Source organism: Trematomus bernacchii, unplaced genomic scaffold, assembly GCF_902827165.1.
Source record: "Trematomus bernacchii unplaced genomic scaffold, fTreBer1.1, whole genome shotgun sequence".
Lineage (NCBI taxonomy): Eukaryota > Metazoa > Chordata > Actinopteri > Perciformes > Nototheniidae > Trematomus > Trematomus bernacchii.
In genome coordinates, this window is record NW_022987608.1 from 920,704 (window position 1) to 945,412 (window position 24,709).

At 40.6% G+C, this 24,709-nt stretch overlaps 3 protein-coding genes and 2 long non-coding RNA genes across 5 annotated transcripts in view; all 5 read right to left on the reverse strand.

The window, feature by feature from the left end:
• Positions 1 to 7,676, reverse strand: part of LOC117483177 (cAMP-regulated D2 protein) — a 71,791-nt gene extending 64,115 nt beyond the window's left edge. The window contains exon 1 of the mRNA XM_034131392.1: positions 7,574 to 7,676. Within this exon, the coding sequence (XP_033987283.1) occupies positions 7,574 to 7,578 (5 nt within the window). The 5' untranslated portion in view covers positions 7,579 to 7,676. The remainder of the gene's footprint in view (positions 1 to 7,573) is intronic.
• LOC117483179 lies at positions 4,116 to 6,610 on the reverse strand. The gene is made up of 3 exons (XR_004555962.1): positions 6,123 to 6,610; positions 5,932 to 6,024; positions 4,116 to 5,077 (listed from the first exon to the last, which is right to left on the reverse strand). It is a non-coding gene; the product is annotated as an uncharacterized LOC117483179 (long non-coding RNA).
• Positions 7,677 to 8,965: 1,289 nt separating the features above from the next.
• On the reverse strand, positions 8,966 to 11,837 carry LOC117483180. The gene is made up of 3 exons (XR_004555963.1): positions 10,984 to 11,837; positions 10,793 to 10,885; positions 8,966 to 9,937 (listed from the first exon to the last, which is right to left on the reverse strand). It is a non-coding gene; the product is annotated as an uncharacterized LOC117483180 (long non-coding RNA).
• Positions 11,838 to 20,747: 8,910 nt separating this feature from the next.
• Positions 20,748 to 21,688, reverse strand: LOC117483090 (zinc finger BED domain-containing protein 1-like). Its single transcript, XM_034131252.1, has 2 exons — positions 21,331 to 21,688; positions 20,748 to 21,161 (listed from the first exon to the last, which is right to left on the reverse strand). Exons 1-2 carry the CDS (start codon positions 21,439 to 21,441, stop codon positions 20,748 to 20,750), a joined length of 525 nt encoding a protein of 174 aa, XP_033987143.1. The 5' UTR covers positions 21,442 to 21,688.
• On the reverse strand, positions 21,597 to 22,407 carry LOC117483091 (zinc finger BED domain-containing protein 1-like). Its single transcript, XM_034131253.1, has 2 exons — positions 22,272 to 22,407; positions 21,597 to 21,949 (listed from the first exon to the last, which is right to left on the reverse strand). The coding sequence occupies exons 1-2, from the start codon at positions 22,405 to 22,407 to the stop codon at positions 21,597 to 21,599; spliced, it is 489 nt and encodes a 162-aa protein (XP_033987144.1).
• Positions 22,408 to 24,709: the final 2,302 nt, after the last annotated feature.

The window sequence follows — 24,709 nt, forward strand, 5'->3', positions numbered from 1 at the left end:
ATTCTGAGCAGGCATAAGCTCCCCCCTCTTTTTTTTTTAAAGCTAAGGACCCAGATTCAGCACTTCTCCAACAGGGCTGAAGGGAATGAGGCATGGCTAGAATGGGTGATCTGTTTGGTATTTTGAGCAAAACACTCCATAGACATGTTTTTTTTATAAATGTTTATATATCTGAGACCTATAATATATGCCTAACAAATAGCAAGATAGGAGATCTTTAAAGGATCTGCTGCTAACGTCTTGGTGTCAGACACCACAGCACACCTTCAGAGGTCTTTGAGTCCATCAACTAGACCTCTCAGGGCTGTTTTGGCCGCCAAAGGGGGAACTACACAATATTAAGCAGGTGGTCATAATGTTATGGCTGATCAGTGTATGTAATGTAAGGTTTTGAGACATTAGAAAAATGTAGGTGGGACATGTATTACAATGGTGGTTTGCACGTAAAGGTGATTATTGCACAGCATTTCAAAAAGTGTCGATATTGCACATTGCAGTTGTATTGCACAAGATGCACAGTCTGTACAGTGTGGGGGGTCGTGGTGGTTGTAAAGTCTGACTGCTGCAGGTATCTCTCCGTGAGACAGCGGGGTGCAGCAGGCAGGCTGTCCTAGAGGGGGTGGGACACATTGTCCAGCAGGGAGGACAGCTTGGCTGCCATTCTTCTGTCTCCCACCACCTCCACAGTGTCCAGAGGACTCCCCAGGACAGAGCTGACCTTCTTTACCAGTCAATTAGTCTCTTCCTGTCATCAGCCGAGCTGTACTGCCCCAGCAGACCCCATCATAAAAGCAGCAGGTGCAGTCTGCTCTGACCCTTCTTGTACAGAGCAGCAGAGTGATCAGTCCAGTCCAGTTTATTGTTCAGATGAACACCCAGGTTTTTGGAAGATTTTACAATCTCAATGTCCGCTCCCTGGATATTCATTATCCGTAATAGCCCCTTACATTGAGATTTTGCACAGGGGGCGTTGGAACCCAAATGCAACACACAGGAAACCGGGAACAGTTCGTAATGAAGTTTGATTTAAAAACTCAGCTGGTACAGAGCAGGGCAGGTATTGAACACAGAAATACAAACATGTCCAAGCAGAACAAACCAGTAGGAAGCAGGCAGAGTTGGCCGGGGCTTGGCAGAGGAACAGGAAACAAAGGTAATTTGCAAATGCAAATCACACCAACAGGAACAAGAGACACTGAGGCAAATTGCAGGACCAGGGGCAGAAGGCAGGTAGGTTTTAACTTTTCTCATCATCAACATTATCATTTATTTCAGCTAAACTGACTACTTCCTCTTTTTTTTGCTTGCGATATTTGCATGAAACGTTACATTCATTTGAATAGCTGTTCCGCAATGAAGACTTACTTCATTTCAGAAATTGGGACAGAGACCAACTTTCCTGCATTATCAGCATAAAAACTTGGAAAGGTAAGACACCTGATATATATGCTTAATATCTATTATTATTATTATCAACAAGCTCTCACACGGAAATCCAGATCTGCCTTCTACAGAACAGCATCTGATGAGGTAAGACACATTTATGAAGATTGTTTGAAGATTCATTTTAATGACAACATGGAACCTAATTTGAGAATTGTAAATAAAACTATTGAAATATGGATGTTGCAGCTGGTAACTTTTGATTTGAAATACTCGATCTTTGTCCAATGCAGTTATGATTGATCAAAATCACAACAAAACCAATTGAAACTTGAAATTATTTTGAAATAGTCATCAGTGTGGAAAGTAAAGGACTGCACTCATGAAACTGTGTCTCAATTTATTAAACAAATCCCTGAAAAGTATCTTGTGTCAAGTACAACACAATGGATAGCCATGATTTGTCAATGTCTCATATGCACTTTATTTCTTCACAAAAAGTTGACACCTTAGGGAATTCCGAAATCTTTCTTAAGGAAGTAATTTCAATTGATGACAAGAACATAACAGTATTACAAAAAGGGTCCTAATATAGTTGAATACACATTATCTACATATTACACATGTAGGTATAGTAAACTGTATATACCTGTGTGTGTGTTTATATATATATATATATATATGTCTGTGTAACCAGAAACTCATTTATGCTAAAAATCTTGTTTTTAGCATATGGCATCGCCTTTTAATGTGGTTACAGGTGCACAAACAAATAAAACATACGGAGCACCGAAACATTTTTTGTTTTATTTTTGTACAGCATTTTGTGTTAAGTGACATCACCATTAGTATGACGCTGAGAGGCGACAGCGTTAAAGCTAACGTTTGGTTCTTACTTACCAAGTTAAGATATCTTTGCTAATACTATGCTGATGATCAGTGGCGGCCGGTGGTCTTTTTTTTTGGTGGGGCTTTTGACGTACCGTAAGTGACCTACCCGGGGGGTCCGGGGGGTTTCCCCCCGAATTTTTTTTTCGAGAAATGACCCCTTAAATGATGACTTCTGGTGATGTTAGAGGGGGGGGGAAAGGAGAAATCGAGGCTTAAAAATATGAGAAGACTGATCAATACCTCCATAATCTTCAGTGTGGAAAATATTATTTATCAACCTGAACATCTACTACTTTACCAGGAATTTGTGTTCTCAGAACTGGTCTGTTTTTTTCTTTCTTAAAACTGTTCATGTTTTATGAACCAACACCTTCACCAAGTAGCTTTACAGTGAACTGCATGTGAGATATAAAATTAATAGCATCTTTTCAGTAGCATTAATTATAAATATTTAAGTGGTTCAATACAAGTCACTACAGCATTTCAAACTGAACTGTGAATAAATGCAATTTAAAAAAAATAACCACAGCACAAAATGTCATAAATTGTGTTTTTTTCTTTGTTTCTCTGAGGATTATTTACAAACAGGCTTATTTACATATAGCAATAACTCAGAAATGAAAAAGCTACATCGTCTAACACGAACAACCAGTTAGCATAATGATAATATATGTGTTATGTACAATGTAACTGGCAAGGCTAGAGCAAGAAAGAACATAAAGTTTGCAAAAGGTTTAAATAACTTCAAGTATCTGTCTTCAGATTACGTGGAGGTTTTAGTCCGATGGGAAGCAGATTTTAAGCGACACCGAAGATAAACCAAAAATGTGGTGGAGCTGCAAACCGTGTAGTGTTGCTGGGACAGAACAGGAGCTATAACCGTTGGAAAATACATCACAGACAATGCAACAAACGTGGAGACAGAACAATCACTTCTGTGATAAATGCCCACTTATTAATAAACTTCTAACAACCATGGGAAACCTCCTCTCTACATATAAAGTGATATCCAAGCATGGGAAACAAAAGACAGCATTTACCTGTTTGCATCCAGCTAGCCAAGCCTTTCTTGTGTACCAGCTACTAAGCCTCGTGTATAAATGTTGTCTTTTTCACGAGATTGCTGCGATATATTCAAATCGGGTTGGTCCGGTGCAAGGTCTTTAAGCAACAATTTATCTGCCAAACTTCTCCTTTCGAAAGGATTGGAGATTAGCTCTTGAACAGAATTAGCCGGGGACCGAGGTCCGGAGACTCCACCTGCACACGAAGCCATCCTCATCAACTACTGCGTCAACCGGATACGAGTCACTGTCCAAACTACTCACAGACTGCACTGGGCGCTGACATTGGCGCCCGGTGACCGTCATCTTTGACGACGCTGATTGGCTGAAATTATATTTTCGCGGCATAGTTTACACGTTACAGATAGCAACAGTCAGCTGCTGGTGGCTGCTGCTGCACTGGTTGAAGGCTCCTCTCTTAGCGCCCAGACGAGAGAAGGTGCATGGGCAAGGCCAGGCAGGAAACATGTGACTTATCAGTAACTTTAGACATCGTAACACAATTTTAAACGAGATTTTATTGTAGATTATACATTTTACTGATACCAATTATATAATATTTACCTTGTTCATTAAAAATAAAAATAAAAACATATATATCTTTTTAAACATATATTTTTTTTTAATTTTAATTTTAATTATTATTTATTTATTTATTTTTCAATATGGGAAGAGGTGGGGCGGCGCCCCTAGCGCCCCTATGGACCGGCCGCCACTGGTACAGCACTTTGGCTCGACCAAAAATCGTTTATAAATGTGCTATATAAATAAAACTTGATTTGATTTGATTTGATTTGATTTGAAATAGAAAATGTTTGTGATGCATGTATATATACATTATTGTGTTAGAACACAGCAAGGAAGCTTAAAGGAAACTATTCTCCCGACCAAAATAAAGGTTTATTGTGCCAAATGGCAAAGAAAGGCTTATTTTTTTAACTCATTCATAGTAAACAATTAACAGAAAATGTCAACGCCGAAAAAAGGAAATGTTCTTGCAAATCCATTATTGAAATAGTAACCTGCTAATATGAAAGGTCACTTTAATACAAGAAAGATACATGAAAGTATAATAATGGCCTGGTTTCTCACCACATATGCACTAAAGAAAGTATTACAAATAAAAACAAGAACTGACATTTTGAGGTAGCGCAATTAGATAAAGACAATTCTGCAAATCTGACACTTTGATGCAAGTGGTACATTCTGAAACTCATGGAAAAACACACATTTCTGAAACATGCAAATAAATACAGCAAAAAGCATGAGCAAAGGAAGTGCAAGACAGTTGTATCGATGAAAGTCCAGTATGAATGCTGTAAAAGTGCACAATGGTCCATGGCAACAGCTCACTCAAATAGTTTATTTTTAAACGCTTGGGCTTTCTTGGAGAGCATGTTGCCATCTAGCTCCATTAACGATTTCTGGAGCACTTCGAACGTGCACTTCAGTTTAGGGGGGTAGTTCAGGTTCATTGCATACATTAGTCCAAATAACATGGTAGCAGCTAATGCAATGTTGTCCTCATCAGTTAGTACTTGTTGGCCTTCCAGGACAATCTGTCCTCTGGTCTCGTCTGTCCTCTGGTCTCATCTGTCCTCTGGTCTCATCTGTCCTCTGGTCTCATCTGTCCTCTGGTCTCATCTGTCCTCTGGTCTCATGGTGGAATTTTGTTTGACAACATAAAGTCCCACTGTAATCCACTGAATGGACCGCAGAATGACGTCTTCATCTTCTGCCTGCAGAGTGCACAGTCACAAAAGGAACAGAGTGAGATCTAACAAATCAATACATATATATACCTGTGGAGAAAACTTCTGTGTAGTAATGCATGGAGTCACCGAGTCAGGAAGGAGACACGGTGAGAGTTGGAGCTTTTGATGTCAAACACTGATGGGTTTATTCAGAGTATTCGGCCGGAGGATTCACATCACAAATCAAAGAGTCAGAGGTTCTGACTACACGGTAGAGTTGCCACGTCAATTCTGAAGAGCCTCTCTCTATGTTAGACCTTTTAACTGGTTCACAGAGAGTAATCAACATCTCTGAAGGAGTAGACTAAACAGCTGGGAACACTGAACCACCTGCGTCCGACACTCATGGCCTCAAAGATTTCACATCTTAGAGCCCACAAACACCGATAAAGAAGTGCCTCAGCGTTCTCACAACAAGTACCATTCGTGCCAGACAAGTTGACCGGTCACAACCTGGTGACAACAACACATATGGCACCAAGGCCTTTCCTTAAAGGAGATAACAGATGTCAGAGTAAAAGGTTAGATATCTAGAAGAATTATTCCTTAACAATACCCATTACTAAATCCCTGTGTTTAACAAGTACATTTGGTCAGATTTCAGTACTTTTAAGTCTCCTTGTTATCTGATATACTCCTGTCTGACCTGATAACAAATGTTTCCCTTCCTGTATCCGTTTTAAATTAAAAGCCCTCTAGCTTTTCAGTGTAGTCTGGCTATTAAACAAAAAACAGGAATGTTCATATACTTTTGGCTTTATACTATGTGGTGTTTCAATAAATACATATTTTAAAGCCCAACAAAAAAAATCAAAAGGTCAAATATTACTTCTACTGACCACAAACTCTCTCAGCAGATCTACTGGGTCCTCATTGAGGTGCAAACACAGCCCCTTGAGAAGACATTCCCGCCCTAAATCGACATCATCAACCTAAGTGAAGGGGGATACGAAAAGAAAGAATCTGTTTTGCTCAATGAAATGTGTACACTATTGACTCGATGTATAATTTCCTTAAAATTAATTCTTACTTGAGTCATGTTTGACATAATACAGTTCAGACGCTGGCCTATCTGTCCTCCTCTCTTCTCAAAAATCTTCAGAAGTTTGTCAGATAGCACATCCAGCTGAGAGAGAAATCTTGATTGGAGGGGCAGGGTTGTTATGCGCTTAAACTCCGCATTTATCAAAGAAAACAAAATATCACAGTCATAAAAATCATCAAATCATTTCATTTTCTAATGATGTTATGATTGTAGTTGTGTGCTAAATGTATTTACAAAATCACATACCAGGCATATCTTGCCTCAAAACGCTGCAGAGAAACTAGTCCATGCATTTGTTACTTCAAGGCTAGCTTATTGTAACTCATTATCAGGGTGTCCAAAAAGTCAGTTAAGTTGCTTCAGCTGATTCAAAATGTATTGACCAGAGCACGGAAAAGGGACCACATTACTCCTGTTTTGGCTCCCTGTAGAACACAAGATAGAATTTAAAATTCTTCTTCTCGCCTACAAAGCCCTTAATGAGCAGGCCCCATCTTTATCTTAAAGAGCTCATTATACCCTACTGTCCCACTAGGGCATTGCGTTCCAAGAATGCAGGGTTTTTGGTTGTTCCTAGCAAAATCAATTATATCAAGTACGAACAACCAGGTTAGACTACATTACATTTCATTTAGTTTACGTTTTTTTCCTGTAATGTAAGACTACATATAAGAAACACCCTTATAGCCATTTCAACAAACAAAACATTCTCCCTTTTGTGAAGGAGGCTTTATCGCAGAATGTTTGGCTTTTGCCTCTCACTTTCTGAATAACTTTTGCCTAATAAATCAGAAAATGTGTATATCCCTGCAATGTTTGCAGTATGTAAATGTTATGAATAAATATTCAGAAATTATGTATATATATATATATATATATATATATATATATATATATATATATATACATACACACTCCCACAGGTATATATATATACAGTTTACTGTACCTACATGTGTAATATGCAGATAATGTGCATTCAACTATATTAGGACCCTTTTTGTAATACTGTTATGTTCTTGTCATCAATTGAAATTACTTCCTTAAGAAAGATTTCGGAATTCCCTAAGGTGTCAACTTTTTGTTTAGAAATAAAGTGCATATGAGACATTGACAAATCATGGCTATCCATTTTGTTGTACTTGACACAAGATACTTTTCAGGGATTTGTTTAATAAATTGAGACACAGTTTCATGAGTGCAGTCCTTTACTTTCCACACTGATGACTATTTCAAAAATAATTTCAAGTTTCAATAGGTTTTGTTGTGATTTTGATCAATCATAAGTAACTGCATTGGATAAAGATTGAGTATTTCAAATTAAAAGTTACCAGCTGCAACATCCATATTTCAATAGTTTTATTTTCAATTCTTAAATTAGGTTTCATGTTGTCATTAAAATGAATCTTCAAACAATCTTCATAAATGCGTCTTACCTCATCAGATGCTGTTCTGTAGAAGGCAGATCTGGATTTTCGTGTGAGAGCTTGTTGATAATAAAATCCAGCAGTTTCCTGTATAACTGGTTATCCTCTGTTTTGGTAGCCTAATCTGACTGATCTCCCGTGTACCGAACCTTGGCTATAAAGATCCTTTCTGCAACCTAAGCCTCTGTCTCTGAGTCGTGCTATTGAGTCCTCTACACTGAAAAAAAAGGCTGTTGGATTCACATGATTTTAATATGGACATCGGTTGCACATATTAAAAACATGTGTACTTAAAACTATTCCATTATGTTAAAGACACACAACTATTTTATGTCAAAGAAACATTAAATTGTTGTTAATGTGAATATTTCCTTTAATATTACGTATATTCATTTACCCTATGTTTAACCAACATGACTTTTTAATGTTCATTTTAGGCTTTTAATATGCTCAGTATATTTCATTTGTACCTGTTAAAGCCACATTAATGTGTTGTTTAAACTACATGCTATAGTTTTCTGTTTAATCTACCTAGCCTGCTCAAGGTACATAAGAGTATTGCTTTTATGTAAATAGAGGCATTTCGTACATTCTTCTTCAGGATCCATCCTAATCTCTTATCTACAGCATTTATCATAACATTTTAAAAACAAATAGTCAATAAAGACAAACACATTTCTTTGAACAACATTCATGTATTTTTCTCAAAAAATAAAACAATATTAACAACCAGCTACACATCCAGATGAGCTTTTGGTTTTTCCATGCAGCCCCAGGAGAATTAACAAATACATTGAAAATAAAGAAATAGAATAAATATGCATTTCCTAACATGCGGTCTACCTACGCTGTAAAATGTATTATCTCTTAGATTTACACACGGCATCTATTGCACGTCTGTCCGTCCTGGGAGAGGGATCCCTCCTCTGTTGCTCTCCCCGAGGTTTCTCCCATTTTTCCCCTTTAAACTGTGGGTTTTTTCTCCGGAAGTTTTTCCTTGTACGATGTGAGGGTCTAAGGACAGAGGGTGTCGTTTTCTCATAGTGATATTCTGAACAAACTGTGCTGTTGTATTTGCTGTAAAATGTCTTTACAGGCTGAAGACTTTTCTTTTTGCCGCTGCTTTTAATTGAACTATTCACATCTTAAACTGCACTGTAACTTTTAACTTTTATCCATGTATATTTTCTTTTAATGTTTATTTTATTATCTTTTCTTTTTAATGACTGATTTTAAATGCCATTTTTATAATGTCTTCCATTTTTGTAAAGCACTTTGAATTGCCTTGTGTTGAAAGGTGCTATATAAATAAACTTGCCTTGCCTTGCCTTTACTGTAGGTTTTTTTTTTACTATATGTACAGCACTTTGGCTCGACCAAAAATCGTTTATAAATGTGCTATATAAATAAAACTTGATTTGATTTGATTTGATTTGAAATAGAAAATGTTTGTGATGCATGTATATATACATTATTGTGTTAGAACACAGCAAGGAAGCTTAAAGGAAACTATTCTCCCGACCAAAATAAAGGTTTATTGTGCCAAATGGCAAAGAAAGGCTTATTTTTTTAACTCATTCATAGTAAACAATTAACAGAAAATGTCAACGCCGAAAAAAGGAAATGTTCTTGCAAATCCATTATTGAAATAGTAACCTGCTAATATGAAAGGTCACTTTAATACAAGAAAGATACATGAAAGTATAATAATGGCCTGGTTTCTCACCACATATGCACTAAAGAAAGTATTACAAATAAAAACAAGAACTGACATTTTGAGGTAGCGCAATTAGATAAAGACAATTCTGCAAATCTGACACTTTGATGCAAGTGGTACATTCTGAAACTCATGGAAAAACACACATTTCTGAAACATGCAAATAAATACAGCAAAAAGCATGAGCAAAGGAAGTGCAAGACAGTTGTATCGATGAAAGTCCAGTATGAATGCTGTAAAAGTGCACAATGGTCCATGGCAACAGCTCACTCAAATAGTTTATTTTTAAACGCTTGGGCTTTCTTGGAGAGCATGTTGCCATCTAGCTCCATTAACGATTTCTGGAGCACTTCGAACGTGCACTTCAGTTTAGGGGGGTAGTTCAGGTTCATTGCATACATTAGTCCAAATAACATGGTAGCAGCTAATGCAATGTTGTCCTCATCAGTTAGTACTTGTTGGCCTTCCAGGACAATCTGTCCTCTGGTCTCGTCTGTCCTCTGGTCTCATCTGTCCTCTGGTCTCATCTGTCCTCTGGTCTCATCTGTCCTCTGGTCTCATCTGTCCTCTGGTCTCATGGTGGAATTTTGTTTGACAACATAAAGTCCCACTGTAATCCACTGAATGGACCGCAGAATGACGTCTTCATCTTCTGCCTGCAGAGTGCACAGTCACAAAAGGAACAGAGTGAGATCTAACAAATCAATACATATATATACCTGTGGAGAAAACTTCTGTGTAGTAATGCATGGAGTCACCGAGTCAGGAAGGAGACACGGTGGAGAGTTGGAGCTTTTGATGTCAAACACTGATGGGTTTATTCAGAGTATTCGGCCGGAGGATTCACATCACAAATCAAAGAGTCAGAGGTTCTGACTACACGGTAGAGTTGCCACGTCAATTCTGAAGAGCCTCTCTCTATGTTAGACCTTTTAACTGGTTCACAGAGAGTAATCAACATCTCTGAAGGAGTAGACTAAACAGCTGGGAACACTGAACCACCTGCGTCCGACACTCATGGCCTCAAAGATTTCACATCTTAGAGCCCACAAACACCGATAAAGAAGTGCCTCAGCGTTCTCACAACAAGTACCATTCGTGCCAGACAAGTTGACCGGTCACAACCTGGTGACAACAACACATATGGCACCAAGGCCTTTCCTTAAAGGAGATAACAGATGTCAGAGTAAAAGGTTAGATATCTAGAAGAATTATTCCTTAACAATACCCATTACTAAATCCCTGTGTTTAACAAGTACATTTGGTCAGATTTCAGTACTTTTAAGTCTCCTTGTTATCTGATATACTCCTGTCTGACCTGATAACAAATGTTTCCCTTCCTGTATCCGTTTTAAATTAAAAGCCCTCTAGCTTTTCAGTGTAGTCTGGCTATTAAACAAAAAACAGGAATGTTCATATACTTTTGGCTTTATACTATGTGGTGTTTCAATAAATACATATTTTAAAGCCCAACAAAAAAAATCAAAAGGTCAAATATTACTTCTACTGACCACAAACTCTCTCAGCAGATCTACTGGGTCCTCATTGAGGTGCAAACACAGCCCCTTGAGAAGACATTCCCGCCCTAAATCGACATCATCAACCTAAGTGAAGGGGGATACGAAAAGAAAGAATCTGTTTTGCTCAATGAAATGTGTACACTATTGACTCGATGTATAATTTCCTTAAAATTAATTCTTACTTGAGTCATGTTTGACATAATACAGTTCAGACGCTGGCCTATCTGTCCTCCTCTCTTCTCAAAAATCTTCAGAAGTTTGTCAGATAGCACATCCAGCTGAGAGAGAAATCTTGATTGGAGGGGCAGGGTTGTTATGCGCTTAAACTCCGCATTTATCAAAGAAAACAAAATATCACAGTCATAAAAATCATCAAATCATTTCATTTTCTAATGATGTTATGATTGTAGTTGTGTGCTAAATGTATTTACAAAATCACATACCAGGCATATCTTGCCTCAAAACGCTGCAGAGAAACTAGTCCATGCATTTGTTACTTCAAGGCTAGCTTATTGTAACTCATTATCAGGGTGTCCAAAAAGTCAGTTAAGTTGCTTCAGCTGATTCAAAATGTATTGACCAGAGCACGGAAAAGGGACCACATTACTCCTGTTTTGGCTCCCTGTAGAACACAAGATAGAATTTAAAATTCTTCTTCTCGCCTACAAAGCCCTTAATGGGCAGGCCCCATCTTTATCTTAAAGAGCTCATTATACCCTACTGTCCCACTAGGGCATTGCGTTCCAAGAATGCAGGGTTTTTGGTTGTTCCTAGCAAAATCAATTATATCAAGTACGAACAACCAGGTTAGACTACATTACATTTCATTTAGTTTACGTTTTTTTTCCTGTAATGTAAGACTACATATAAGAAACACCCTTATAGCCATTTCAACAAACAAAACATTCTCCCTTTTGTGAAGGAGGCTTTATCGCAGAATGTTTGGCTTTTGCCTCTCACTTTCTGAATAACTTTTGCCTAATAAATCAGAAAATGTGTATATCCCTGCAATGTTTGCAGTATGTAAATGTTATGAATAAATATTCAGAAATTATGTATATATATATATATATATATATATATATATATATATATATATATATATATACATACACACTCACACAGGTATATATATATACAGTTTACTGTACCTACATGTGTAATATGCAGATAATGTGCATTCAACTATATTAGGACCCTTTTTGTAATACTGTTATGTTCTTGTCATCAATTGAAATTACTTCCTTAAGAAAGATTTCGGAATTCCCTAAGGTGTCAACTTTTTGTGAAGAAATAAAGTGCATATGAGACATTGACAAATCATGGCTATCCATTTTGTTGTAAGGCAAGGCAAAGCAAGGCAAGTTTATTTATATAGCACCTTTCAACACAAGGTAATTCAAAGTGCTTTACAAAAATGGAAGACATTTTAAAAATGGCATTTAAAATCAGTCATTAAAAAGGAAAGATAATAAAATAAACATTAAAAGAAAAAATACATGGATAAAAGTTAAAAGTTACAGTGCAGTTTAAGATGTGAATAGTTCAATTAAAAGCAGCGGCAAAAAGAAAAGTCTTCAGCCTGGATTTAAAAGTAGTAAGAGTTGCAGCGGACCTGCAGGTTTCTGGGAGTTTGTTCCAGATATTCGGAGCATAATAACTGAATGCTGCTTTACCATGTTTAGTTCTGACTCTGGGGACAGAAAGCTGACCAGTCCCTGAAGACCTGAGAGATCTGGATGGTTCATAATTTAGCAGTAGGTCAGACATGTATTTTGGGCCTAAACCATTCAAAGCTTTATAAACCAGCAACAATATTTTGAAATCTATTCTTTGACACACAGGAAGCCAGTGTAAGGACTTCAGAACAGGAGTGATGTGATCCACTTTCTTAGTGTTAGTGAGGACTCGAGCAGCGGCGTTCTGAATTAGCTGCAGCTTTCTAATAGATTTTTTAGTGAGGCCTGTAAAGACACCATTACAGTAGTCGAGTCTACTGAAGAGAAAAGCATGGACAAGTTTTTCCAAATCCTGCTGTGACATTAGTCCTTTAATCCTAGATATGTTCTTTAGGTGATAGTAGGCTGATACTTGACACAAGATACTTTTCAGGGATTTGTTTAATAAATTGAGACACAGTTTCATGAGTGCAGTCCTTTACTTTCCACACTGATGACTATTTAAAAATAATTTCAAGTTTTAATAGGTTTTGTTGTGATTTTGATCAATCATAAGTAACTGCATTGGATAAAGATTGAGTATTTCAAATGAAAAGTTACCAGCTGCAACATTCATATTTCAATAGTTTTATTTTCATTTCTCAAATTAGGTTTCATGTTGTCATTAAAATGAATCTTCAAACAATCTTCATGAATGCGTCTTACCTCATCAGATGCTGTTCTGTAGAAGGCAGATCTGGATTTTCGTGTGAGAGCTTGTTGATAATAAGGTACAGCAGTTCTCCTGTATAATAGTGCTGCAGATAGCAGTAACAATCTTTCACAAGTGGTTACAAGCAGGGTTCGAGTTATGTGGGAGCCAATGGGAGCTGAGCTCCCACGGACGCAGTGAAATTATACATCTGTGGGGGTCGCTAATACATTACCAACAACCATTATTTTAATCGCAAATAATGGATGTGTCAATGGAATGAGTATTATTTACGTTAACGAGGTAAATAGGCTAAAAGAAAAACATGTTTTCCAAAAGAACTACGCATCTCTTGAATGACAATATGCCTGCACTGCACACTGAAAAAAAGGGGAAAGTGGGGTTGTTCAATTTGCAAATATGCAGTTAATATATGAGACAGAATTGATTGATGTTTCTCATCGAAACATCAATCAATCATGTAGAACTATTTTAATATTGAGGGGTGTACGTTCTATAAGTCTCAATCATGTTAAGAAATAAGAAAAAAGTTATGTCATCAAATGTTCGTCATAGTTACAGGTTATCACAAGACGCATTGTTTGCAAAAAGCTGAGTTCACATTTGCCCTTACAACGAGCAACGTAAATACAGCTGTCAATTTGTAAACATTGTCATACGTTAGCTAGGTTAAAGCCATGAAAATCATAAGGTGAGTTTATATTGATTGACTTGTGTTTAGCGTGTTTTTATAGTGTGAGTATTTGTAGAGCGTAAGTCCGGCAGTTGCTTGCTTTTGTGGTGGAACATTACGGGACATAATTCACTGTGTTATAGAGAGTGTGTTGCGCCACGGACCTGTTAGGTAGCGCACCTGTGGTTTGTTATCATTCTAGCTTGAGTAGCATGTAATGGCCGTGTCTCATTTCAAAGATTTCCCCTCCTCGACTCCTCGACTCCTCGGTCCTCCGGTAGTGACCCGGAAATGAATTTCAGCGCGCCATGTTGAAGGACATCTAATTTCTCTAAATGCACATCGAGGACCGAGGATCGAGCGTCGAGGAGGCTCTCTGGAGGAGCTATAACCGAGGATACACTGATGGGTCCTCCACGGTCCTCCACGGCTCCTTCGCGGATGCATTTCCGGGAACAGAGATGTTTCAAAAGAGGTTTCCCAATGCTCTAATTTCCCCTCCTCGACTCCTCGACTCCTCGACTCCTCGGTCCTCCGGTAGTGACCCGGAAATGAATTTCAGCGCGCCATGTTGAAGGACGTCTCATTTCTCTAAATGCACATCGAGGACCGAGCATCGAGCATCGAGGAGGCTCTCTGGAGGAGCTCTAACCGAGGAGACACTGATGGGTCCTCCACGGCTCCTCTGCGGATGCATTTCCGGGAACGGTGGAGGCGTTACGCACGGCCGGACTTATCTCAGCCAATGACAGCTCTGCATGCATCCCCTGGATATTATTTTAGTAACTGCTTTCATCGCGACGCGAAGTTTACAGTGAGAACAGCTGTGAGGTCCGTGCAGAAAGCAGAGCAGTGTGTATAATATATATCACTCAGTATAACAGGCCTACATTACTCTCTGTATTTGTATGCTGTAGTTTAATAGATATCTACAAACAAAGAGTCGATATTTTTCTAAGACCATTTAGTGCTTCACATAATAAAATACACAACGGCTGTAGCCTGATTATGCTTTAGGAGCTGTAGGTCTGTGTTGTACCGTGTGTAGATGCGGCGGACAGACAGGTCTCAGTTGGTTTGGTGTCCTGCTTACTTTTAATACTTGTAAATACAACTTTTGGCCCGTCATTTCAATTCCCCATTTCAGCGACAATACAAATGTATTTATTATAAACGTTAGTCCTTAACATCTATCACTGTGTATATCACCATTCAAATATCTTTTAAAAGTTGAACAAACCCCACACAGCTCAGTAAAGACTGTGAAATGTTGACTTTATTTGATCATTTCAGTAAAAACTAACGTTGATATTTCTCTTTTTGATTATAATACTGATGAACGTTCAAAACAAAGCACTTTGGCAACTTACCACATACGTTTTAAAATGCTTAATAAGCACCGTAACTTTCATGATATCATTTCTCGGTCATAATCGGTTGTTTCCGTGAACGGCCGACTGTTGTGTGATGGCAAATGCTGCGGCCGCAAGGCATTGTGGGGCAGCATTTTCTCCTCTCCTTTAGGTTAGGGAGGTCCAGTGGTTCCTAAGCTAAAGGAGGTTATAAAGGAAGTTTGAAACCTCCTTTCCTTTCATTTAGAGAATTCAAACGGCACTTATCATGGCTGCCACTGAGGGACTTCCGGGTCATTTCTCTCCGTTAGGAAGGTGTCACATATGCATACAATGCATACTGAGTTAAGGCTGTTACGACAGTGTTGCGACATGCTTTACGGCATGCGAAGGACTGCTTTACTTTAGAGTAAGCCCGCCAGTTGTCACGTGGCTGCCTACTGTAATGTCTTGACTTACTGTATAATAAACCTGAGTCGTGAAAGATACTCGACCCTCGATCATTCAACATGGTGTCAGAAGTGACCGGTGAGTCACAGGAAATAAACAAGACAAAGTAAAGGAATATAGACGGCGGAATAGCCAAGTTTAATCCCCCAGCAAACTTTTCTTTTGATAAGCCGACTGAATGGCCAGAATGGAGGCAATGCTTTGAGCGGTACAGACTTGCTACTAAACTCGACAAAGATGACGGGAGAGTGCAGGTGAGCTGCCTGATTTATGCCATGGGCAACGAGGCAGAAAACATATTCAAGTCGTTCACTTTTGCCGAAGAAGATGACGGCGATGACTTTGCCTTTGTGGTGGGAAAGTTCAACAAGTACTTTTTCCCGAGGAGGAACGTTATCCACGAGAGGGCATGTTTCCACCAGCGTGTCCAGCGGCCAGGGGAGAAGGCAGAGGGTTTCATCCGAGCCCTGTATGATCTATCAGAACACTGTGAGTTTGGCGCGACCGAATTGTCGTCGGGATACGAGACAGAGAGCTCTCGCGCAGGCTGCAGCTAACGGCGGACCTAACACTAGCACTGACGATACGGACAGTCAGGCAGTCAGAGGAGGTCGCAGCACAAGTGAGTCTGCAGGAAGACACAGTGGGATCAGTACAGGAGGTGAGATTCAAAGAAAAAAATAACAAATGGAAACCTCAACAACATCAAGGCAAGTCAAAAGACAGAAAATGGGGGGGAGTGAAAGGAAATGTGGTAAATGTGGGAAATCACAGCATAGCAAGGAAGAAGGGTGTCCTGCAGCTAAAGCTACATGCCACAAGTGCAATAAAATAGGACATTGGGCCAGAGTGTGCCGAAACAGCAATAGATCAGTGAATGAGGTCACAGGGACTGTACAGGCTGAGCAGACCCATTATTTCTTAGGCTCAGTGTGCAGTGCAGAGGAGAAAGAGCAGTGGACAGTACAGCTCCAGGTGGATTCTACTCCAATGGAATTTAAAATTGACACAGGAGCTGATGTCAGCGTCTTATGTGAGGATGCATTTCACACACTCACTCCACCAAAAACACTGAAACCAGCTGACATCCCATTAGACAGCCCAGGAGCTAAACTGTTGTGTCTGGGACGCTTTAATGCTACAGTTAGTTACAAGGGAAATAACTACCTATTTGAAGCATATGTAGTCCGTGGCCAGAGTGTCAATAACCTACTCAGCCGGGATCTGTCAGTGGAGATGAACCTGGTGAGGCGTGTTGATGAAGTGAAATTCACTACCAGTGAACACCTTCAAGCCTATGGTGAGCACGGCACACTAAAAACTGAACCTGTTAAAATCCAATTAAAGGATGGGGCTCAACCATATGCAGTGCATACAGCACGTCGTGTGCCCTTCCCAATGTTACAGATGGTAAAAGAGGAACTGCAGAGGATGGAGAAGAACGGTGTCATCGAGAAGGTAACACAGCCAACTGAATGGTGTGCTCCTATGGTGCCAGTTCTAAAGAAAACCACAGGCAAAGCCAGGATCTGTGTGGACCTGAAAAGACTAAATGAGTCAGTAAAAAGAGAGCGCTACATCTTACCTACCTCTGATGAAATAACTGCAAAGCTAAGTGGTGCAACTGTGTTTTCCTCTCTCAACGCTGCAAGTGGGTTCTGGCAAATCCCACTGCACCCAGTCAGCTGTAAATTAACAACCTTTATAACACCGTTTGGCAGGAACTGTTTCAAAAGGTTACCTTTCGGGATTTCCAGTGCGCCTGAGATCTTACAGCGGAAAATACTAGAGACTCTGCAGGGGCTGGAAGGCGTTGAAGTCTTCATGGACGATATCCTGGTCTATGGGACATCGACAGAAAAGCACGACGCCAGACTCGAGAAGGTACTACAGCGTGTTGAGTCAGCAGGCTTAAAACTCAATAAAGATAAATGTTCCCTCAGACAAAGCCAGCTACGCTTTCTGGGACATCTCATCGACCAGTCAGGAGTCAGGCCTGACCCTGATAAAGTTGAAGCCATACATCAGCTGGCTCCACCAGGAAACGTCCATGAGCTGAAAAGAGTCCTGGGCATGGTGAACTACCTGGGTAGGTACGTTCCAAACCTTTCCACAATAGGTCAACCACTGTACGAGCTTCTGAAGAGCAGGAACATCTGGACCTGGGGTCACTCACAGCAGTCAGCTTTTGAGAACATTAAGAAGATGCTGACCACGGCACCTGTTCTTGTCTTCTATGATGTGGCTAAAGCCACAGCGGTGTCTGCTGATGCCAGTAGCTATGGCCTGGGGGGGTCCTCCTCCAGCTCCATGAAGAGGAGTGGAAGCCAGTAGCCTACTGTTCGAGGCGTCTCACAGAAGCGGAGACACGCTACGCCCAGATAGAAAAGGAGTGCTTGGCTAGCATATGGGCCTGTGAGAAGTTCAACGTCCCCTTGAGATGTCAGTGTCTACTAATGAGGCTCATGAGACACACACAAAGGAAGAGACTGACACTCAAGAAGATGTGGCATGCTATGTAGCCACAGTGATACAGGGCATCCCAGCATCTCCAACGAGAATGGAGAATATCAGAAAAGAGACAGCAGCCGACAGTGAGCTTCAGGCTGTCATCAAGCTGATTAGGGCAGGATGGCCTGAGTACAGTAGTAATGTTCCACTGAACATCAGAGACTACACCAAAGTGAAAAATGAGCTATCGGAAGCTGATGGCTTAGTCATACGAGGAAACAGGATCGTGGTTCCGGGGTCACTGAGAGCAGACATTTTGCAGAAAATACATGAGGGACACCAGGGGCTCTCAAAATGCAGAGAAAGGGTGAATGCATCAGTTTGGTGGCCGGGGCTCTCTGTAGACATTAAGAACATTGTCAACATATGCAAGAGCTGCCAGGAGCAGAAGCGGGCTCAACAGAAGGAGCCGCTTATTTCCACACCACTGCCTGATCGTCCGTGGAAAAGAATCGCTCTCGACCTCTGCAAACATAACAAGCACAACTACCTTGTGATTTCAGACTACTATTTACGGTATCTGGAAATACTACAACTACCATCTACGACAAGTGCCCTTGTCATCCAGAGACTTAAAACTACCTTTGCTAGGTTCGGAATTCCTGAAGAGGTTGTGAGTGACAATGGTCCCCAATTCTCCAGTGCAGAATTCCGGGAGCTGGCACAGTGGTTGGACTTCAGACACATCACGTCTATTCCTCACCATCCTCAAGGAAACGGTCATGCCGAAAGAGCAGTACAGACCGCTAAGAGAATCCTTCGTCAGGAAGATCCGCTGATAGCCCTTATGTGCTATAGATCCACTCCCTGTACTACCACAGGAGTCAGTCCAGCAGAACTGCTAATGGGGGAGAAAGATCAGAACGACACTCGAGAAAAATCTACGGCCTAAATGGCCTTTGACAGATTGTCAAACAAAAGGACACGAGTGAGAAAGCAAAACAAGCCTTTTATTACAACCGACGACATGGTGCCAGGCATCTACCAGCTCTACAGCCAGGAGACACAGTCTACACCAAGCTCGACAACGAGAAGTCCTGGAAGACACCAGCAATCGTCTCAAAAGAGTGTGTTACTCCGAGGTCTTACCTCATTAACACACAAGGAGGTGCAGTGCTGCGGCGGAACCGACTTCATCTCCGGGCAGAACTAACTTCCCGACCTGCACATCCCACTAACACCAGCAGAGAGTGCTGTGGCGATTTCCCAGCCTGTAAGCGCCAACACACCAGAGACTGTTACCCTGAAACCAAGTGAGGTGACAACCCATACAACAACACCAGGACGTGTTCAGACCAGGTCTGGCCGTGTCAGTAAGCCGGCCACTAGGTTGGACTTGTAGACAGGAGTGTTTTGGGTGTTTCACAATGACCTCTGGGGGTGAATAAGAAAAAAAACACCTATGGCCTTTGGGGGGGAGAAAATGAATAGGGAAACACAGGTGGACTCTGAGTCTGCTGAATTTTGAGTTCTGTTTATTGTGAATGTTATGTACAAATGTGATATTACTGCTGCAATGTTTAGAAAAGAAAACTTGCATCTTGAATTTTATTTTGTTACAGCACTACTGAAGGTATTGGTTACCCATCTTTATTAACATAATCTGTGAAGTTAACCTGTATTCATAGGACACTTTTGGTTGGTCAGTACGACTGAATGAACATTTCTTATCACAGTTTGACTGTTGTTTTCTATTACAGGATGATGCTGTGACTAATCGGTCAAAACTCTTTACAGTTATTTAAAATTAAATAACTAGGAAAAAAGGGGAGATGTCACATATGCATACAATGCATACTGAGTTAAGGCTGTTACGACAGTGTTGCGACATGCTTTACGGCATGCGAAGGACTGCTTTACTTCAGAGTAAGCCCGCCAGTTGTCATGTGGCTGCCTACTGTCAACCCTGTCTCCTAAAAATTACGTTCCCACAGAACTAAACTGCATTCTCAATTACGTTTAGCCAGAAACATATTTTCTCCCACGTTACGTTTGTTATGAACGTATCGTAAATACGGTTATTTTCTACATATCTTCTAGAAACATATTTTCTCCAACGTTACGTTTGTTATGAACGTATCTTAAATACGGTTATTTTCTACATATCTTTGCCATTTATTGTCTTGCTTATAATAATGATAATAGTCATTTATAAATATCATTTTAGAGCACACATTTGAAATCGACGATCGGGCTCGATATATGGTTAAATTAAAATCAGTAGGCGAGGGTGTAATTTCAACTAGGGCTGTGCGATTATGGCAAAAATCATAATCACGATTATTTGGGTCAATAATTGATATCACGATTATTTTGACGATTATTCATTGACCATTTATTAAACTTTAAAACAAATAATATTTTACCAATAAACAAGGTCAACACATAATGGAGCGCACTTCCAAAACCATACTAAACATATATTAATATGATAAATAAAAATAAATTAGACCAAAATAAATTAAATCAAATATGTTGCAGTGCACTGTCACAACCTACTGACAACTCCTTAACATATAGCCAACATGGCCACCATGGCAAATGCTGGTAGGGCTGCTCATGTCATCTCTTAAAGATTTTTTGCAAGAAAAACCAGCCTGTTGACATGGTCTGGTTTCAGAGACGAGCGGAGGCAGGTGACAATATTGCCACCTGTACTGAAGACCCTCTCTGAAGAGGAACTTGTGGCTGGGATGCACAGATACTTCCTTGCCAGGATGGAGAGCCGTGGGTAGAACTTCCAGGATTCCCTCCACCACTTTAGTGGGTCCTCCTCAGCATCCAGTGGCACTGCCTGGAGGTAGGACTGTAGCTCAAGAGCTATGGCCTGGTCCTGTTCCAGAGCAGGTTGAGGTTCTGCAGCTTGGTCTACGGTGGCCTTGAAGAAGCTCCCCAGTCCCTTCTTTTTCTTCTTTGGTGCAGCTGCAGCAGCATCCTCCGTGTCATCTGCAGGCACCGCTGCCGTCTCAAGAGGGGCGTTCTCCTTGGAGTATTATAAAGAAAATAAGAATGACATGTTTAATCAGACTAAATGGTTATGGGTATTAACATTTATACCTAGAATTACATTATAACACTTTGACAACACATTCATTCACTTAATTGTATTTACTGTCAAATCTGACATTTTTATTTTTTATTATTATTATTACCATGAGTGTCATCACCCTCCTCATCTCAGTTGTCAGGCTGGCTTCAATGGATCCTCGATTGTCCTCACTGACATATTTGAGCTTGAATCTCGGGTCCAGGGCAGAGGCCATGTCAAGCAGCTCTTGTGTCGCTGCGTCATCATATTTATCATTGAGATAGTCTAGTATCTTCTTGTTTATGCTTTTTGTGAGGTCTGTGTCATCCTCCTGCACTGCCAGCAATGAGTTGTTGAAGAGGTGCAGGGTTGGTTTAAAAAAAGACACACTTACATACTTCTCTCCAGAAAGTGCGTCTGTGAATTCCACCAGAGGGCTAAGCGACTTATTGATTGCCTCCAGTACATCAACGTCCTGCCACGTGAGGAGAGATGTCTGGTTTTTCGGTCGCTGGAAAGGACCTGGGCAATGGCCTTCTGCTGCTCGAGGACCCTGTCGATCATGGCCTGCCTAGATCCCCATCTGGTTGGACATTCTGTCTTTAGGGAGTGTTCAGGCAGATTCAGCTGCTGCTGTGCCACTGCAAGTTCCCTCTTCTTTTTCCAACTGTAGGAGAAGCTGCTGACCAGCTTCTTGCAAAGCCCCATTGCACGGCCGATCCTGGGATCCTTCATTGCATTCTCTAAGATTACAACAAATACATATTATTTAGTATCATGATGATAATCATGATCTTCATCAAAGCATAATTTGGTGTGTTGTGTGTGTGAGAGAGAGAGAGAGAGAGAGAGAGAGAGGGAAAGAGAGAGAGAAAAAAAAGAGAGAGATGACAGAGTAGCTCACACATAACATAATAATAATAATAATAATAATAATAATATGTAATTAATATTATCATATTAAGAGAGAGATCATCAATGTTAATGACTTACTATTGCTATTATTGTTGTTGCTGTTGTTAAAATGACATATTACATACAACAGGAGGAAGGAATCCTGCTCACCTATGGCCAAGTGGAGTCTATGCCCGAAACACTGGAGCCTCATCCATCCATTGACCTCAGCCGGCAGCTTTATATTTGCGGCATTGTCCGTAGTCATACAGACGAGTTTATCCTCTTTTAACCCCCAAGCAGCCATCGCTTCCCTCAGTCCATGGGCGATGTTTTGCCCCGTGTGGTCTTCAGGGAAAAATGCGGTTTGGAGACACTTTGTCTTCAAATTGAAATCGGCATCGATATAATGAACTGTGAGGCTCATGTATGGCTCCATGGTGCGGCTAGACCATAGGTCCGTTGTGGTGGCAAAGTAGTCAGCTGAAGCCACATCTCTCTCAACTTCCCCACGGCATTTGTCATATAGCGCAGGCAGCGCAGACCATCGCGTAACGCTTGTCCAACGTGTTGACAAGTTGCTTAAAGCCCTGGTTGCTAACAGTGCTAACTGGGCACATATCTTTAGCGATGTGAAATGTAATGGCACCTGTAATATCTCTGTGTCTCTGCGAGCTCGTCGCGTAGGCCATTGCTCTGTGCAATGCGTCCTGAATCGATGACTGTGATGATGTTGTGGATGAAGTCGAGCGGGCATCTTTTTGGTCTGCTTTTTGTTGTATTATTGCCCCGTCGTATTGCACTTTGTGGTTGTATTTCAGATGATTAAAGAGATTGGTTGTGTTAGCGTGTGGTGCCAACACAACCTGGTAACAAATCCTGCACTGTACTTTGTTTTGCTCCACGTCGGACTCCTGAAAGCCAAAGTACTTCCAAATAGTGGAAATAGTTTTACCCTTCTTTTTAACGAGTTGCTGCTCTTGTTCTGACATCTTCGCTCGCGCTGAACACTCACACATGTCACTCCCACGTGGCCGAGTGGGCTTTTAGGGAGGGGCGAAAGCGCACCCAGCAAAATAATCGTATTTTGTCAATTATGCTGTTTTCATAATCGTCGCAAGCCATAATCGTAATCGCGATTAAAATACGATTAATTGCACAGCCCTATGCTGAGCCCTGCACTCCCCTGGCAGAATCCACCATCTGCACCACACCGGCATCGCTATTAATTGTGCCATTAATTGTGCCATTAATTCAACATTTATTTTTAAATGGAATTGGAAATGAAAAGGAAGAGAGCTCAAATCTGATACTTAATACGAGTAGCCTATGTGTAGCATTTTGCAATGCATAGAAGAGAAGACAAAGCTCAACATTTGTATGACAAATAAAACTCAGCTCAGGGGCAGTCATGGACGGTAGGTTTTCCTACAAAGAGAAGTAGTAAACTCAGCCTCCATTGATTTTCATATCAAATTAGCGTGTTAATAAAATAAGCTATCATGGCTTATACTTGCATATCTAAACAGAATCATGAAAGCATGTTGGTAGAGTCAGGCACACGAGTCCGTTTGAGTGTGTGTGCCGGTGTCTGAACGCTCACGCACTGGTAGCTAAGTAGCTAAGCTAACTGTCCCTGCTGTTAGGCTACTTAGATAGCATTGTTATGGATCTAAAGTTAGCAAAAGCTAACTTTCATAGCACAGCTTTGCTACAGCACAAACAACACAAATGATCAATACTTACATATATTTTCACTTGTATTATAATAATTGAAATGTTGGTTCTTCTGGGGGTTTTCTGTCCGTGCTCAGCTACCGCAGCTTCACTGTCCAATCGCTGGAGGACTGGGCTGTCACTCAAAAACGGAGTAGCCAATGGGGATGCACCCCTGAAAGTCCAGCCCACCTGGGGCGTTTGTGTCAGAATCAAAAACTAAAAATGAAGGAGCGCAAACGAGAAGAGCACCAGCGAGAGCAAAAGTCTGATCATTGAGAAAGAAGCAAAGACAACTGCAAACAAAAAGGTATGTTAAAACAAAGAAAAAAGAGTTATAGTTTACATGATTACACAAATGATTTGTTTGCAACTTATAGTTTTATTTTTTAAATTAAATTAATTTAGCTTGACTCAATTTTTTGTTCTCTTAAACTCTTAGTTTTGCTTGATTCTGAGAAAGTGTTGCTTTGTCTTTATGACACAAAACTAATCCCATACACCTTCCCTATCTCTGTACTGCGTTTGGGTCCTACTTTACTCAACACTGACAGTTCTGGAGCCTAGCGGCCCGTCCACACGGCAGCGTGCGTTGCTTCGACGGAGACGCTTCCCATTCACTTTGAATGGGGTGACGTCAGGCTTTGCCGAACTGCATTGTGGTTCTGTCGCGTTGCTTTGCCTCCATTGCTCGCTTCGAAAGTTGAGAAAAGTTCAACTTTTCAAGCTTCGACGGAAGCGTCAGCCAATCGGTGCACCCGAGCTGCTTGTTGATTCGGGGTGACACTCAGACCGAACCCCTCCTTTGTGCCCAAGAGCCTAAGGAGTGTGTTCAGGTCGAGGGCTATTCAGTTGGGGGGTTTTAGTCTTCCACCCCATGGTGGGGCGAGGGA

Excerpts from the sequence above, each read along its gene's own strand:
- LOC117483090 (XM_034131252.1), bottom strand. The coding sequence starts at position 21,441 with ATGGCCTCTGCCCTGGACCCGAGATTCAAGCTCAAATATGTCAGTGAG. Across the intron at positions 21,162-21,330 it reads GGAGGGTGATGACACTCATG|GAGAACGCCCCTCTTGAGAC; the intron begins GTAATAATAATA and ends TAATACTCCAAG.
- LOC117483091 (XM_034131253.1), bottom strand. The coding sequence starts at position 22,407 with ATGGCTGCTTGGGGGTTAAAAGAGGATAAACTCGTCTGTATGACTACG. Across the intron at positions 21,950-22,271 it reads TAGACTCCACTTGGCCATAG|AGAATGCAATGAAGGATCCC; the intron begins GTGAGCAGGATT and ends TTGTAATCTTAG.